Raw genomic sequence first — 13,339 nt, 5'->3', positions numbered from 1 at the left:
AAGTAAGCGTTTCCGGACACATATCCACATAACATAATTTCTTTCTTTGTGTGTGAGGAATGTTTCCTGAAAGTTTGGCCGCACCTTTTTGTAACACCCTGCATATGCTATTGGAACTTCGACATGAAGTCATTATACGGTTGTTTAGCTACTATTTCTGGTTCTTAACATTTAATTTTGAACTTAAGTGTTGCACAGTGCCTACATGGATCAGTCGCAGACTCTAATTACCGAAATGTCTCACATGTTAAAACACCTGCCAAAGTGGGTAAGAGAAGTATGTTGGATGGGAATCTCACCTGCTCTCGTCATATTTCATTATATACGCTATCGAAACAAGACATCATGTTAAAGGACGACTTCATAAGACCACTAGATTAATAAAGAAAACTCAGTTTACCGATGTATTACAGATGGATCTAATTCCCAGGGCAAAACATGTGGATAATGACTTTACATCTGGATAAAGGCTTAACATCTATTTATGTAATGGCTCAACACTACCCTTGCGACCTATAGGGGTTGAGCCAAAATGTGGAAACACAGCACATTAGAATGTCTCTTTCGGCATAGAAAGCTCATGGGCATTCGAAACAGTTACCAGATGCCTCGGAATGGGTGAATAGAGGTTATATGTGGTTTTATAGGGTATCTTATACCTTAATTCCTGTAAAGTAGTGGCAAGTTCAAATAACAGTGATAGTGGTGGCTAGCGATCACACAGCGTTCTCTCTAAAGTAGATCATAAGGGCTCCAAACGTACGCTCTCAGAATTTTTTTTCTCAAATTACGCCTTGTGTGTAGTTCCAGTAGACTTCTCTTCGCTGGAATGCCCACTTTGCCTGTCCTGGTCTGCTTTTTGTATTCCCCTTGCTTCGTCCATACTTGGCAATTTTGCTTCCAACATGGCAGAATTGCGTAACTATGTGTCCTTCGTGTTCCGCAATTGTTATGTTAAGTTTCTTGCTATTCTGATTTCTGCTACGTCACTTTTCCTTTCGTCTTTCTCCAACTCATTGTCAGTCCATATTCTGGAATCATTAGAAGATCCTGTAATTCCTCTTCACATTCACTAGGGATTGCTATGTCAATAGCGAATCTTAACATTGCTATCCCTTCACACTGATTTTTAATCGCACTCTTCAACCTTCCTTTACTTCTGTCATTGCTTCTTACATGTACAGACTGAGAGGTAGAGGCGAAAGACTACGTTGCGGTCTTAGACACTTTTTAATACGAGCACTTTGTTCCTGGAGCACTTCGTTCGTAGTTTTCAGTCCTTTTGTCTCCTCTTCGATCTTGTACATATTGTGTATTGCCCGTCTTTATTTTACTTTATCTATATATTTTTCTTTATCTATATTTTTACCTCTATTTTTCTCAGAATTTCGAACACCTTGCGCCATTTGACATTGTCGTATGCTTTTTGAAGGTAGAACTATTCTATGAACATGTGTTATTTATTCTTCAGTGTTGCTTCCATTATCAAACGCAACATCAGAACTGCTTTTCTGATGCCTTCATTTTTCCTGACGGCAACTTGATAGTCATCTAACAGGTCCTCAGTTTTGTTTTCCATTCTTCTGTATATTATTCGTGTCAGCAGCTTACGTGCATGAGCTATTAAGCTGACTGTGTGATAATTTTCACACTTACTTACCTTTGCTATCTTCGGAATTGTGTGGGTGACATTTCTCTGAAAGTGTGATGGTCCGTCGTCAGTCTCATAGATTCAGTACACCAATCTCGTTATTTACTCGGTTACCACTTCTTCCAGTGGTATTAAAAATTCCGACAGAATATTGTCTATTCTTCTGCCTTACTTGTTCTCAAGCCATCCAAAGTTCTTTTAAATTAGGGACTATAATATTGCGTCTCCTATGTCATCCATATCTACTAAAATTTCTACTTCTGAGACATCATTAGACAATTTCCCCCACTCGGACATCCCACCAACGAAATCTTGCCACCTCTCCACTTTCTCCCGTGTGTTCCACAGTGGTGTTCCCATTACACTCTTACAAATGCTCCCAACATCGCTTTTAACACGCCGAAGGTATCTCCAACTTTTTAAATTGCCGAATCAGCTATCTCGACGATCATTTCTGTTTCCATTTCTTCACGTATCACCTACTGCCATTTGGCATTTGCTATTTATTTCATTCCTAAGGGATTTATATTGTTTTATCCCCGTCTTTCGCTGAACATTTTTGTGCTTCCTTCCTTCCTTGTTTCTTCGATCAATTGAAGTATTTTATTTGTTACTCAAGGTTACTTCGTAGTTATCTTCATTGTACCTGTCGTTTTCTGTCCTACATCTAACTGTCCTTTTTAGAGATGTGTCCATACTCTTTTCCAATTCCCGTATGTTTACCACAATAGGTTATCAGATAACGGGAATCTGGTGCATGATATTGTTATCGGTCGCTGTCCAACTAGTAAAAGTATCATGTTACCGGTTTGCAGAATTCTAATAGTTGCAGCTCTGTTCGATATGTTATGCTGGATTCATTATTACTTCACTCAAGCATTTCGCGCCGCGCTGCTTCTGCTGTGTATGGTCGGATTGAATTAATTCTTGACGGCACAGACAGTGCACAGGATTGCAAAGCAGTCTGCTGGCAGGTTTCCCGTATCATTCTTGTCAATGACCTGCACTTAGGTATTAACGTTTACCGTGTCACAAACGGTGCCCATATTGAGAACGTGTAATGCGAATTAAAAAACTGAAACAATGTTCCGTCCACTAATGTGTGTGTCTGTGTTCTGTATGTCTTATAGTTTCAAACAGTTCTTGTAATTACGAATGAACCTGCATGTTTAACGCTTTTCATTGGAGAACGAAACGGTGGGAAATATTTTTTGCATATTGCTACTTCTGACTAGGACATTAAATAAAATAACGATATATTAAAGCCATTCACTCCGAAAACAGTTTGTAGTCAAATGGTTAAATACGTAATAGCACTTTGTAACAGATATAAATAGTCAATAACAAAAATGTTGACGTTTAAAAAGCCCACCTTTAATTAGTGTCTATTAACAAACATTTCTTGCATTTAAAATTATAATATTTTTTGCCTAACTGTTCTCTGTACATTTCTTTAACTTTCATTCTGGTCCATACATTGAACAAACGTCTAGAAGTTTCTGTAACGGGCTATGCTTTGTCTTCGACGACCATTCGTGAACTGTAAAAAGTTGTAGATTCCACCGTGGACGCGTCACATTCAAATTGTGTTCACAGTTCTTTCAACCAGTTCGCTACGACTCAAGGTATTCATTTCAGTTGTGGTTTTACAGACGAAAATTTATTTGGCTGCAAGTCAACTGAAGGGTGTAACAGTCATTTCGGATGACTTGAGATAATCCTAAAATTTGATTCATATTTACATTAGTCGTGCGAAACCAGAATTGTACCAAGGGTAATTCAGAATGGTTCCAAAAATCTATTAATTGTTTTGGCATTTGTACCAGAAGATGAACAAGTAAAGCAGATCATTTGATAACTGGGGATCGAATAATAATATCCGTCATTTTCTGATTACTTTAAACGTCACTTCCTGCCATTCCACTGTCATTACTGTCGTTCCTAGGAGTACCTTACTTTATAGGTGATATATGTACCAATTTCTTCTGAAACTTCCTTAGGTGTTCTAGAGTTCCGCTCCTCAGCCTCCATTACCGTTCCTTATTAGCACCCTAGTTCCACAGCTCTCTTTTCAGATAGTAGTTGTTTTGTTGCATATGAGTTTGGTTGAAGCTTCCTCAGTGTTCCAGAGTTATGCACTACTGCAACCTTCTTTTCTTTTCCTACCCCTCCCCCCTCTCCCCCACCCATAAGGTAGAATACCATTGGTTCTATCACCGTCTATGGATTCGAAATTAACATAGTTCGCCTTGAAATGCTTTTAAGGCTCACACCCCCGACTCCACTCTTATCCGTGCTTGAGGTGCATTGCTCTACCAATAGCTCCTTCCTAATACTAAATCGTGTGTGAACACAGATTGATTGAGATTACTTCAGGCATTACAGAATCATTATTAAGCTAACTGAGCGTGGGTATGTATTTATTCCAATCTTCTATTAGTCCACCTTCTCCTTCCTCCTCTCTTTGTTGGTCTCATCCGTCACTTCCTTTCCCTCCATCTCTTCCTCCCTCCTCTAACCGTCATTCTCCATCTTCTATTCATCTGCTCCTCCTTCCTTTCCCAGTCCCTCTCCTTCTCTAACCTCTCTCTGTCCACCCCGTGCTCTTTCATTTCTCTATCCATTCCCTCTTCTTCCTCTCTCTGTTTATCTCCTCCTCTCCTCTGTACCTGCCTATCTCTTCCTTTCTGTGTGCTCATCACTTGCTCTAACTTTTCTCTGTCCACTTCCTCCTCCACCCTTACCTCTTCCTGTTATCACCCTCACCCCAACAGAACGTTGGTGGTTCTTACCCCACAGTATTTCTCTCCAGATCGTAACTAATGTGTGTTCTAAATTTGGAAATTAAAATATGTGCAGGTGATTAGGATAAGTTTTTACCTCTATCTTTGTGAGCCTAAGAACATCTAAAATATTTTTCACATATGTTTAACACATTTCACAAGTATTTGTACATATGTTTCACATCTATGTCTAGCGAATTTCGCCCTGAAGTTTCTTTTTCAGGCAGCTTAACGTTTATGACGTCGTATCCGTTGAAGTATCGGCTGTATGATGACATACAGTTAATTTTGCAGGTACATCTAGTGTTACGTGTGGGTATGACTGCAAAATGCTTTGTGAACAGTTAGTAGTAAAGAAGTAATAAACTGAAACATCATGCCTCATGCTGCAGTCTTACTGCATGAGGACTGAAGAATGTAGTAAGCGTTAAACTCGTGGGCTACATTGCTCGTTCATCCCCGCCCCCACCTTTTTGATAGGCCGGTTGTTCGTAACTCCACAGCGATGGTTTACAAACAGTAAGCGGTGTGTCTGCCAGGTTTGGTTGAAATCGGTCCAGTGGTTTACAAGGAGATGTGGGTTATACGTACATACATACAAATATACATACCTCCATCTTAACAATATATTGGGATGTCAGCACTTCACATCTTAACGACCACATGTACAGGGGCTAAGGGGCAAATCTCCTCGGTAATTGTCTTCTGGCACCGACTGAAGTTAGCAGACGTGTGACTACCACAGCCACAACGCGCTCGCGTGACACACACACACACACACACACACACACACACACACACACACACACACACACATCGATCAGGTCTCCATAATTCATGTATCACTATTTTCACATAACTATCAGTCACTTTGGAGCCTAAATTGAGGAATAATGACCTTAAAAGTACTTAATTTTTAACAGGTTAAGCCATTTAACAATACGTGTCAACATTGACTGATAACATCGACTGCCAAATTTAACGAGCTCACTGACGGTGTACGTTAACATTACGGAAAAAATAACTACATGGTGTAACATATCCATTGCCATGTGATGCCGGTAGCTGGTTGCAACAGACTGACCCTACACGCGTGGGCTGTAGTTGTAGGTGTACAATATCACGCAACAAATAAAAATAAAAAATAAAATCTCTCCCGGCATCTTCTAGACATGACAGATGTGGATATCCCTTCCGTTACAGAAGATAGCACCCGGCCGTTACTACATTAATGACGTGACACCACTACAGTAATATTTTACGAAAATGAGGAGAAGTTTTGGAGTGAAAAGCACTTCTTGTCCTTTGACGGGTGTCTTGTTTCATTGCGGGATGGAAGTCTTGCCACAGCACAGTTTTCACACTAAATATTTATACCATCGTTTACATAATTTGTCTCGTGTAACATGCTACAGTACATATCCACTAATGCTTCACAATGTGTGTAATAACATAATCCTTAGTGGGAATGAAATTAACTAATAACGCAGTATTTTTTTGAAAAATTTTTTTACAGTCATCTCATATGCTCTAATTTTTATTTGTTGTCGCCACCTTACTCCAAAATCGCACTCTCCAGATGCAGTTAAACTTTGAATGATATAATCGATACACTTAACGAGCTTCTTTACAATTACTTAGTTGTACACTCCTCACTGTGAACCGCGTCAGTCCGTCCAGCTATGACCTCGGAGGTCCTGTCTCAGGTCTTCCGGCCATTCAGGAGCCAGGAGATACCTTGCCACAATGTAATGGTCTGCTTCTGTTAGCCAATAAGAAGTGACAGTACTCTCTCTGGATGCATTTGGACACCGTAAGTAACAACCAGAAGGCCTCCACGTCGCAAAAGGCCCCCCTCCCCCCTTCAGTAAGGCTTGCTACCTACTGCACATTACATTCGGATCGGTACTAATTTACCATAAGTGGATACTGTATTGGATAAATGCTGCTTAACCGTGACATTATGATTTATATAAATACGCTGTCACTCACATACAGGGTGTTTAAAAAATGACCGGTATATTGGAAACGGCAATACAAACTAAACGAGCAGCTATAGAAATACACCGTTTGTTGCAATATGCTTGGGACAACAGTGCATTTTCAGGCAGACAAACTTTCGAAATTACAGTAGTTACAATTGTCAACAACAGATGGCGCTGCGGTCTGGGAAACTCTATAGTACGATATTTTCCACATATCCACCATGCGTAGCAGTAATATGGCGTAGTCTCTGAATGAAATTACCCGAAACCTTTGACAACGTGTCTGGCGGAATGGCTTCACATGCAGATGAGATGTACTGCTTCAGCTGTTCAATTGTTTCTGGATTCTGGCGGTACACCTTGTCTTTCAAGTGTCCCCACAGAAAGAAGTCACAGGGGTTCGTGTCTGGCGAATAGGGAGGCCAATCCACGCCACCTCCTGTATGTTTCGGATAGCCCAAAGCAATCACACGACCATCGAAATATTCATTCAGGAAATTAAAGACGTTGGCCGTGCGATGTGGCCGGGCACCATCTTGCATATACCACTAGATGTTCGCAGTGTCGTCTAAGGCAGTTTGTACCGCCACAAATTCACGAAGAATGTCCAGATAGCGTGATGCAGTAATCGTTTCGGATCTGAAAAATGGGCCAATGATTCCTTTGGAAGAAATGGCGGCCCAGACCAGTACTTTTTGAGGATGCAGGGACGATGGGACTGCAACATGGGGCTTTTCGGTTCCCCATATGCGCCAGTTCTGTTTATTGACGAAGCTGTCCAGGTAAAAATATGTATCGTCAGTAAACCAAATGCTGCCCACATGCATATCGCCGTCATCAATCCTGTGCACTATATCGTTAGCGAATGTCTCTCGTGCAGCAATGGTAGCGGCGCTGAGGGGTTGCCACGTTTGAATTTTGTATGGATAGAGGTGTAAACTCTGGCGCATGAGACGGTACGTGGACGTTGGCGTCATTTGGACCGCAGCTGCAACACGGCGAACGGAAAGCCAAGGCCACTGTTGGATCACCTGCTGCACTAGCTACGCGTTGCCCTCTGTGGATGCCGTATGCGGTCGCCCTACCTTTCCAGCACGTTCATCCGTCACGTTCCCAGTCCGTTGAAATTTTTCAAACAGATCCTTTATTGTATCGCTTTTCGGTCCTTTGGTTACATTAAACCTCCGTTGAAAACTTCGTCTTGTGGCAACAACACTGTGTTCTAGGTGGTGGAATTCCAACACCAGAAAAATCCTCTGTTCTAAGGAATAAACCATGTTGTCCACAGCACACTTGCACGTTGTGAACAGCACATGCTTACAGCAGAAAGACGACGTACAGAATGGCGCACCCACAGACTGCGTTGTCTTCTATATCTTTCACATCACTTGCAGGGCCATCTGTTGGTGAAAATTGTAACTACTGTAATTTCGTAACTTTGTCCGCCTGAAAACGTACTGTTGTCCCAAGCATATTGCAACAAACGGTGTATTTCTATCGCTGCTCGTTTAGTTTTTATTGCCGTTTCAAATATACCGGTCATTGTTGCAACACCCTGTACAAATGAAGTGACTTGAGTGTGACAGAACTGAATCTTCCCAGACGCCCATGATCTGAACGGGAGAAGTGAAGCGGTGCGGTTTGTTTTTGTGCTGCAGGAGTCTGGTGAGGGCGGCGGTGATGTGAGGCCATGTTCCTGCTGGTGGTAGCCTCGTGGGTGGCGCTCCTGGGGGTCGTCCTGCCCGGGAACAACGTCGGTGAGTACCCTCCACTGCCCTGCGTGTCTACACGCGTTCGCCACGAGACTAGTAGCCTACCGCTCAGCTGACTGTAGAGGAGGCGACCATTGCGTCTGCAAGTTGTACTCTTATATTTGTTTTTAACTACTGCGCGTTCAAAATTGCTTTTACATTTCACAAATAGTAATTGATTTATTATTTGACAAAAAAAAAACCGGAAAGTCTGAAATTGTATACGGTCACGATCAATAATGCACTTCCGCTACCAGAAAACGTTTTAACTTTTACACGCATATCTGAATGAACAGCCACTGTTGACGATCCACAGCTGTACGAAGTAATTTGAAATTAATTCGCTTACTGCCATAATTTCACAGCTGTCACTTTCGGGTTGATTCATACCTAATACAGCTGAAGTCAGGGAATCCGCAGTCAGCGAATTAATGTAGAATTGTTTCGTACAGCGGTAGATCGTCAACAGTTGCCGTTCATCCCCGAATGCTTGTATGTATTGTAAGCCTACCCGGGCACACGGCGACAGCAACGTTCGTCTCAATTCCTCGTTCTCCTCCCTGTTACGAGAAATCAAGAAATGTTGGGGGCTGAATTCTGTCGACTACGATATAAAGGGAAGCAGTGGTTGGGAAGGGAGTGAGACAGGGTTGTAGCCTATCCCCGATGTTATTCAATCTGTATATTAAGCAAGCAGTAAAGAAAACAAAAGTTCGGAGTAGGTATTAAAATCCATGGAGAAGAAATAAAAACTTTGAGTTTCGCCGATGACATTGTAATTCTGTAAGAGACAGCAAACAACTTGGAAGAGTATTTGAACGGAATTGACAGTGTCTAGAAAGGAGAGTGTAAGATGAATATCAACAAAATCAAAACGAATGTAGTCGAATTGAGTCGAGTGATGCTGAGGGAATTAGATTAGGAAATGAAACGCTTAAAGTAGTAAAGGAGTTTTGCTATTTGGGGAGCAAAATAACTGATGATGGTCGAAGTAGAGAAGATATAAAATGTAGACTGGCAATGGCAAGAAAGCGTTTCTGAAGAAGAAAACATTGTTAACATCGAGTATAGATTTAAATGTCAGGAAGTCGTTTCTGAAAGTATTTGTATGGAGTGTAGCCATGTATGAAAGTGAAACATGAACGATAAATCGTTTGGACAAGAAGAGAATAGAAGCTTTCGAAATGTGGTGCTACAGAAGAAGGCTGGACATTAGATGGGTAGATCACATAACTAATGTGGAGGTATTGAAAAGAATTGGGTAGAAAAGGAGTTTGTGGCACAACTTGTCTAGAAGAAGGGATCGGTTGGTAGGACATGTTCTGAGGCATCAAGGGATCACCAATTTAGTACTGGAGGGCAGCGTGGAGGGTAAAAATCGTAGAGGGAGACCAAGAGGTGAATACATTAAGCAGATTCAGAAGGATGTAGGTTGCAGTACGTACCGGGAGATGAAGCAGCTTGCACAGGATAGAGTAGCATGGAGACCTGCATCAAACCAGTCTCAGGACTGAAGGCCACAACAACGATATAAGGCTGTACGATGTGTCAGGTATGGACGTCTGAGTTTGACCATGGTGAGAGTGCTGGGAGCCGGAGTGGTAAAGGCTACCGCTCGCGATAACCGGAAAATCCGATTCGAATTTCATTATGTCGCCGTTGGTTAGTTGATCTATACGTATAGCTGACGTCCCGTAATTCGCGTACAGCGAATCTATTTGGAAAAAAAACAGTTCAAAGGACCGGTTCTGAAAACGAAGAACGGTGACGTGAGTGACACATTGCTATCGGCTAAGATTTTGATTCTTGGAATATCGTTCGAAGAGTTATTTTATCCAGAGAGAAGATACGGAAAAACTGTGTAACAATTTACTACCAAAATGCCTTTAATCTCATGAAAATGTAGTGTGAGGAGGGCTATGCGAGAGGCGTTCAATAAATTCGAAAGTAAAGTTCTAGATACTGACTTGGCAGAAAAACCTAAGAAATTTTGGTCTTACGCCAAAGCGGTAGGTGGATCAAAATAAAATGTCCAGACACTCTGTGACCAAAATGGTACTGAAACAGAGGACGACAGACTAAAGGCGGAAATACTAAATGTCTTTTTCCAAAGCTGTTTCACAGAGGAAGACTGCACTGTAGTTCAAATGGTGCAAATGGCTGTGAGCACTATGGGACTCAAGTGCTGTGGTCATTAGTCCCCTAGAACTTAGAACAACTTAAACCTAACTAACCTAAGGACATCACACTCATCTATGCCCGAGGCAGGATTCGAACCTGCGACCGTAGCAGTCGCACGCTTCCGGACTGCGCGCCTAGAACCGCGAGACCACCGCGGCCGGCACTGTAGTTCCTTCTCTAGATTGTCGCACAGATGACAAAATAGTAGATATTTGCATAGATGACAGAGGGATAGAAAAACATCTAAAATCGCTCAAAAGAGGAACGGCCGCTGGATCTGATGTTATATCAGTTCGATTCTGCACAGAGTACGCGAAGGAACTTGCCCACTTTCTTGTAGCGGTGTACCGTAGGTCTCTACAAGAGCGTAGCGTTCCAAAAGATTGGAAAAGGGCACAGGTCATAGCCGTTTTCAAGAAGGTACGTCGAACAGATGTGCAGAACTATGGACCTATATCTCTAACGTCGATCAGTTGTATAATTTTGGAACACGTATTATGTTCGAGTATAATGACATTCCTGTAGACTACTCTATAGGAATCAGCATGGGTTTCGAAATGACGATCGTGTGAAACCCAGCTCGCGCTATTCGTCCACGAGATTCAAAGTGCCACAGACACGGGTTCCTAGGAAGATGCCGTGTTTCTTGACTTCCGCAAGGCGTTTGATACAGTTCCCAACGGTCGCTTAATGAACAAAGTAACAGCATATGGACTATCAGACCAATTGTGTGATTGGATTGAAGAGTTTCTAGATAACAGAACGCAGCATGTCATTCTCAGTGGAAAGAAGTCTTCCGAAGTAAGAGAGATTTCAGGTGTGCCGCAGGGTAGTGTCTTAGGACCGTTGCTATTTACAAAACATAAATGATCTTGTGGATAACATCGGAAGTTCACTGAGGCTTTTTGCGGATGATGTAGTATATCGAGATGCTGTAATAATGCAAAATTGTACTGAAATGCAGGAGGATCTGCAACGAATTGACGTATGATGCAGGGAATGGCAATTGAATCTCAATGTAGAGATGTGTAATGTGCTGCGAATACATAGAAAGAAAGATCCTTTATCATTTAGCTACAGTATAGCATATCAGCAACTGGAAAAAGTTAATTCCATAAACTACTTGGTAGTAGGCATTAGGAGTGATCTAAAATGGAATGACCATATAAAATTAATCGTCGGTAATGCAGATGCCAGATAGATTCATTGGAAGAATCCTACGGAAGTGCAGTCGGTAAAGAAAGGAAGTAGGTTACAGAACACTAGATCGCTCACTGCTTGAATACTGCTTACAGGTGTGGGACCCGTACCAGATAGAGTTGATAGAAGAGAGAAAAGATCCAATGGAGAGCAGCACGCTTCGTTACAGGATCATTTAGTAATCGCGAAAGCGCTACGGAGATGATAGACTCCAGTGGAAGACTCTGCAAGAGAGGCGCTCAGTAGCTCGGTACGGGCTTTTGTGAAATTTCGAGGACATACCTTCACCGAGGAGACAAGCAGTATATTGTTCCCTCCTACGTATTTCGCGCGAAAAGACCATGAGGATAAAATCAGAGAGATTAGAGCCCACACAGAGGCATACCGACAATCTTTCTTTCCACGAACAATACGAGACTGGAATAGAAGGGAGAATCGACAGAGGTATTCAAGGTACCCTCCGCCACAATCTGTCAGGTGGCTTGCGGAGTATATACGTAGATGTAGATGAAAAACATGAAATATCCCATACAAATTTTCGAGATTTAATTTCAAGATGCCGTTGACGTATTACGTACAAATGTTTCCTATATTTTACCATGTTTGCTTGTGCATATACGTCCCTTTAGATGCAACTTATGTACAAGGCGGCAGAATTATAACTGAGTGGAGTAGTTATGTATCAAAACAATATATAATCCATAAGTGGAGTTACTTCAGACAGTCTTCGAAGAGAGGAGATTGTGATTTCGTCTGATTTCCGTGGAAAATAAATGCTCTCTGCCCCCTATAAACACAAGCTGTCCCGTTTGATCGCTCACAGCACTCGTTATACCCAACTCCATCATTCGTAGCAATTTCCCCCTAAATTCCGAAAGTGTCTCGCTGGATGGCAGCGTTATACAGAAATAAGTCTTATATTACTCCCAACGACTGCATTCTACTTTAGTGGGGCAGATGTGTTCTATCAACCATGAAAGATTTGACGCTATACAAGATATTTTATCTTAATTAACATGCCCTATTTGTCGGTTACTAATGTTCCAATTACTGGGAGTGAGCTGATAGCTGGTTAACTACAGCTCTTCAGTAACTCTTAACAGGTACTTCCGTCCTTGTATTTACTGTTTAGTTGAGTATTCTATTGCTACGGCAACCGCATCAGGTGATATTTTAGGTGAATTTATTAAGATACGACCGGTTTCATTAAAAACGAAGAACCTCACGCTATCTGCAGGTAGACTAGGCAAAAGTTTTGCTTAAACTTCGTGAAATACGCACATAAAATATTGTATGCAATATTCAGTAGCACTCTTCGTCTCTTTAATAATACATAGTGACTGAAATCTGCTGGTGTCATGATATAAAATACTTAAGTGCCTAGTAAAAGATTGAAAGGTACATGTTGACATACAAATACAATGTTTCATCGGGAAATTCAGTTCCTCATCCACACTACCAACTTCAACACTTCCCCACCTATCCTACTCCACGTCAGTACTTCCCCTTGTCTTTTCCCTCTCCATCTTTCCCCAGCCCTTCCATATTTATATCACAGTCTATCCGCACACCACACTTCTTGTCAAACTGTGTCTTCCAATTACCCACTAAACAACCCTCATTCGTTTCAATGTATGTTATCTAACATACCCCTATATTTACACTCGAAACCTTCAGCCCCACAATACAGTTTTTCCCCTTTCCAAATCCAATTCTTCCAGACCGAGCGAGGCGGCGCAGTGGTTAGCACACTGGATTCGCAATCGAAAGTTCAACGGTTCAAACCTG

The 13,339-nt window shown here is 41.8% G+C and overlaps 1 protein-coding gene across 1 annotated transcript in view; it reads left to right on the top strand.

The window, feature by feature from the left end:
• LOC126272458 (lachesin-like) overlaps nucleotides 1-13,339 on the top strand; it is a 940,748-nt gene that overhangs the window by 360,452 nt on the left and 566,957 nt on the right. The window contains exon 2 of the mRNA XM_049975336.1: nucleotides 8,078-8,176. Within this exon, the coding sequence (XP_049831293.1) occupies nucleotides 8,110-8,176 (67 nt within the window). The 5' untranslated portion in view covers nucleotides 8,078-8,109. The remainder of the gene's footprint in view (nucleotides 1-8,077; nucleotides 8,177-13,339) is intronic.

Source organism: Schistocerca gregaria, chromosome 5 (genome assembly GCF_023897955.1).
Source record: "Schistocerca gregaria isolate iqSchGreg1 chromosome 5, iqSchGreg1.2, whole genome shotgun sequence".
Classification (NCBI taxonomy): Eukaryota; Metazoa; Arthropoda; class Insecta; order Orthoptera; family Acrididae; genus Schistocerca; species Schistocerca gregaria.
This window is presented reverse-complemented; position numbering and strand designations above follow the sequence as displayed.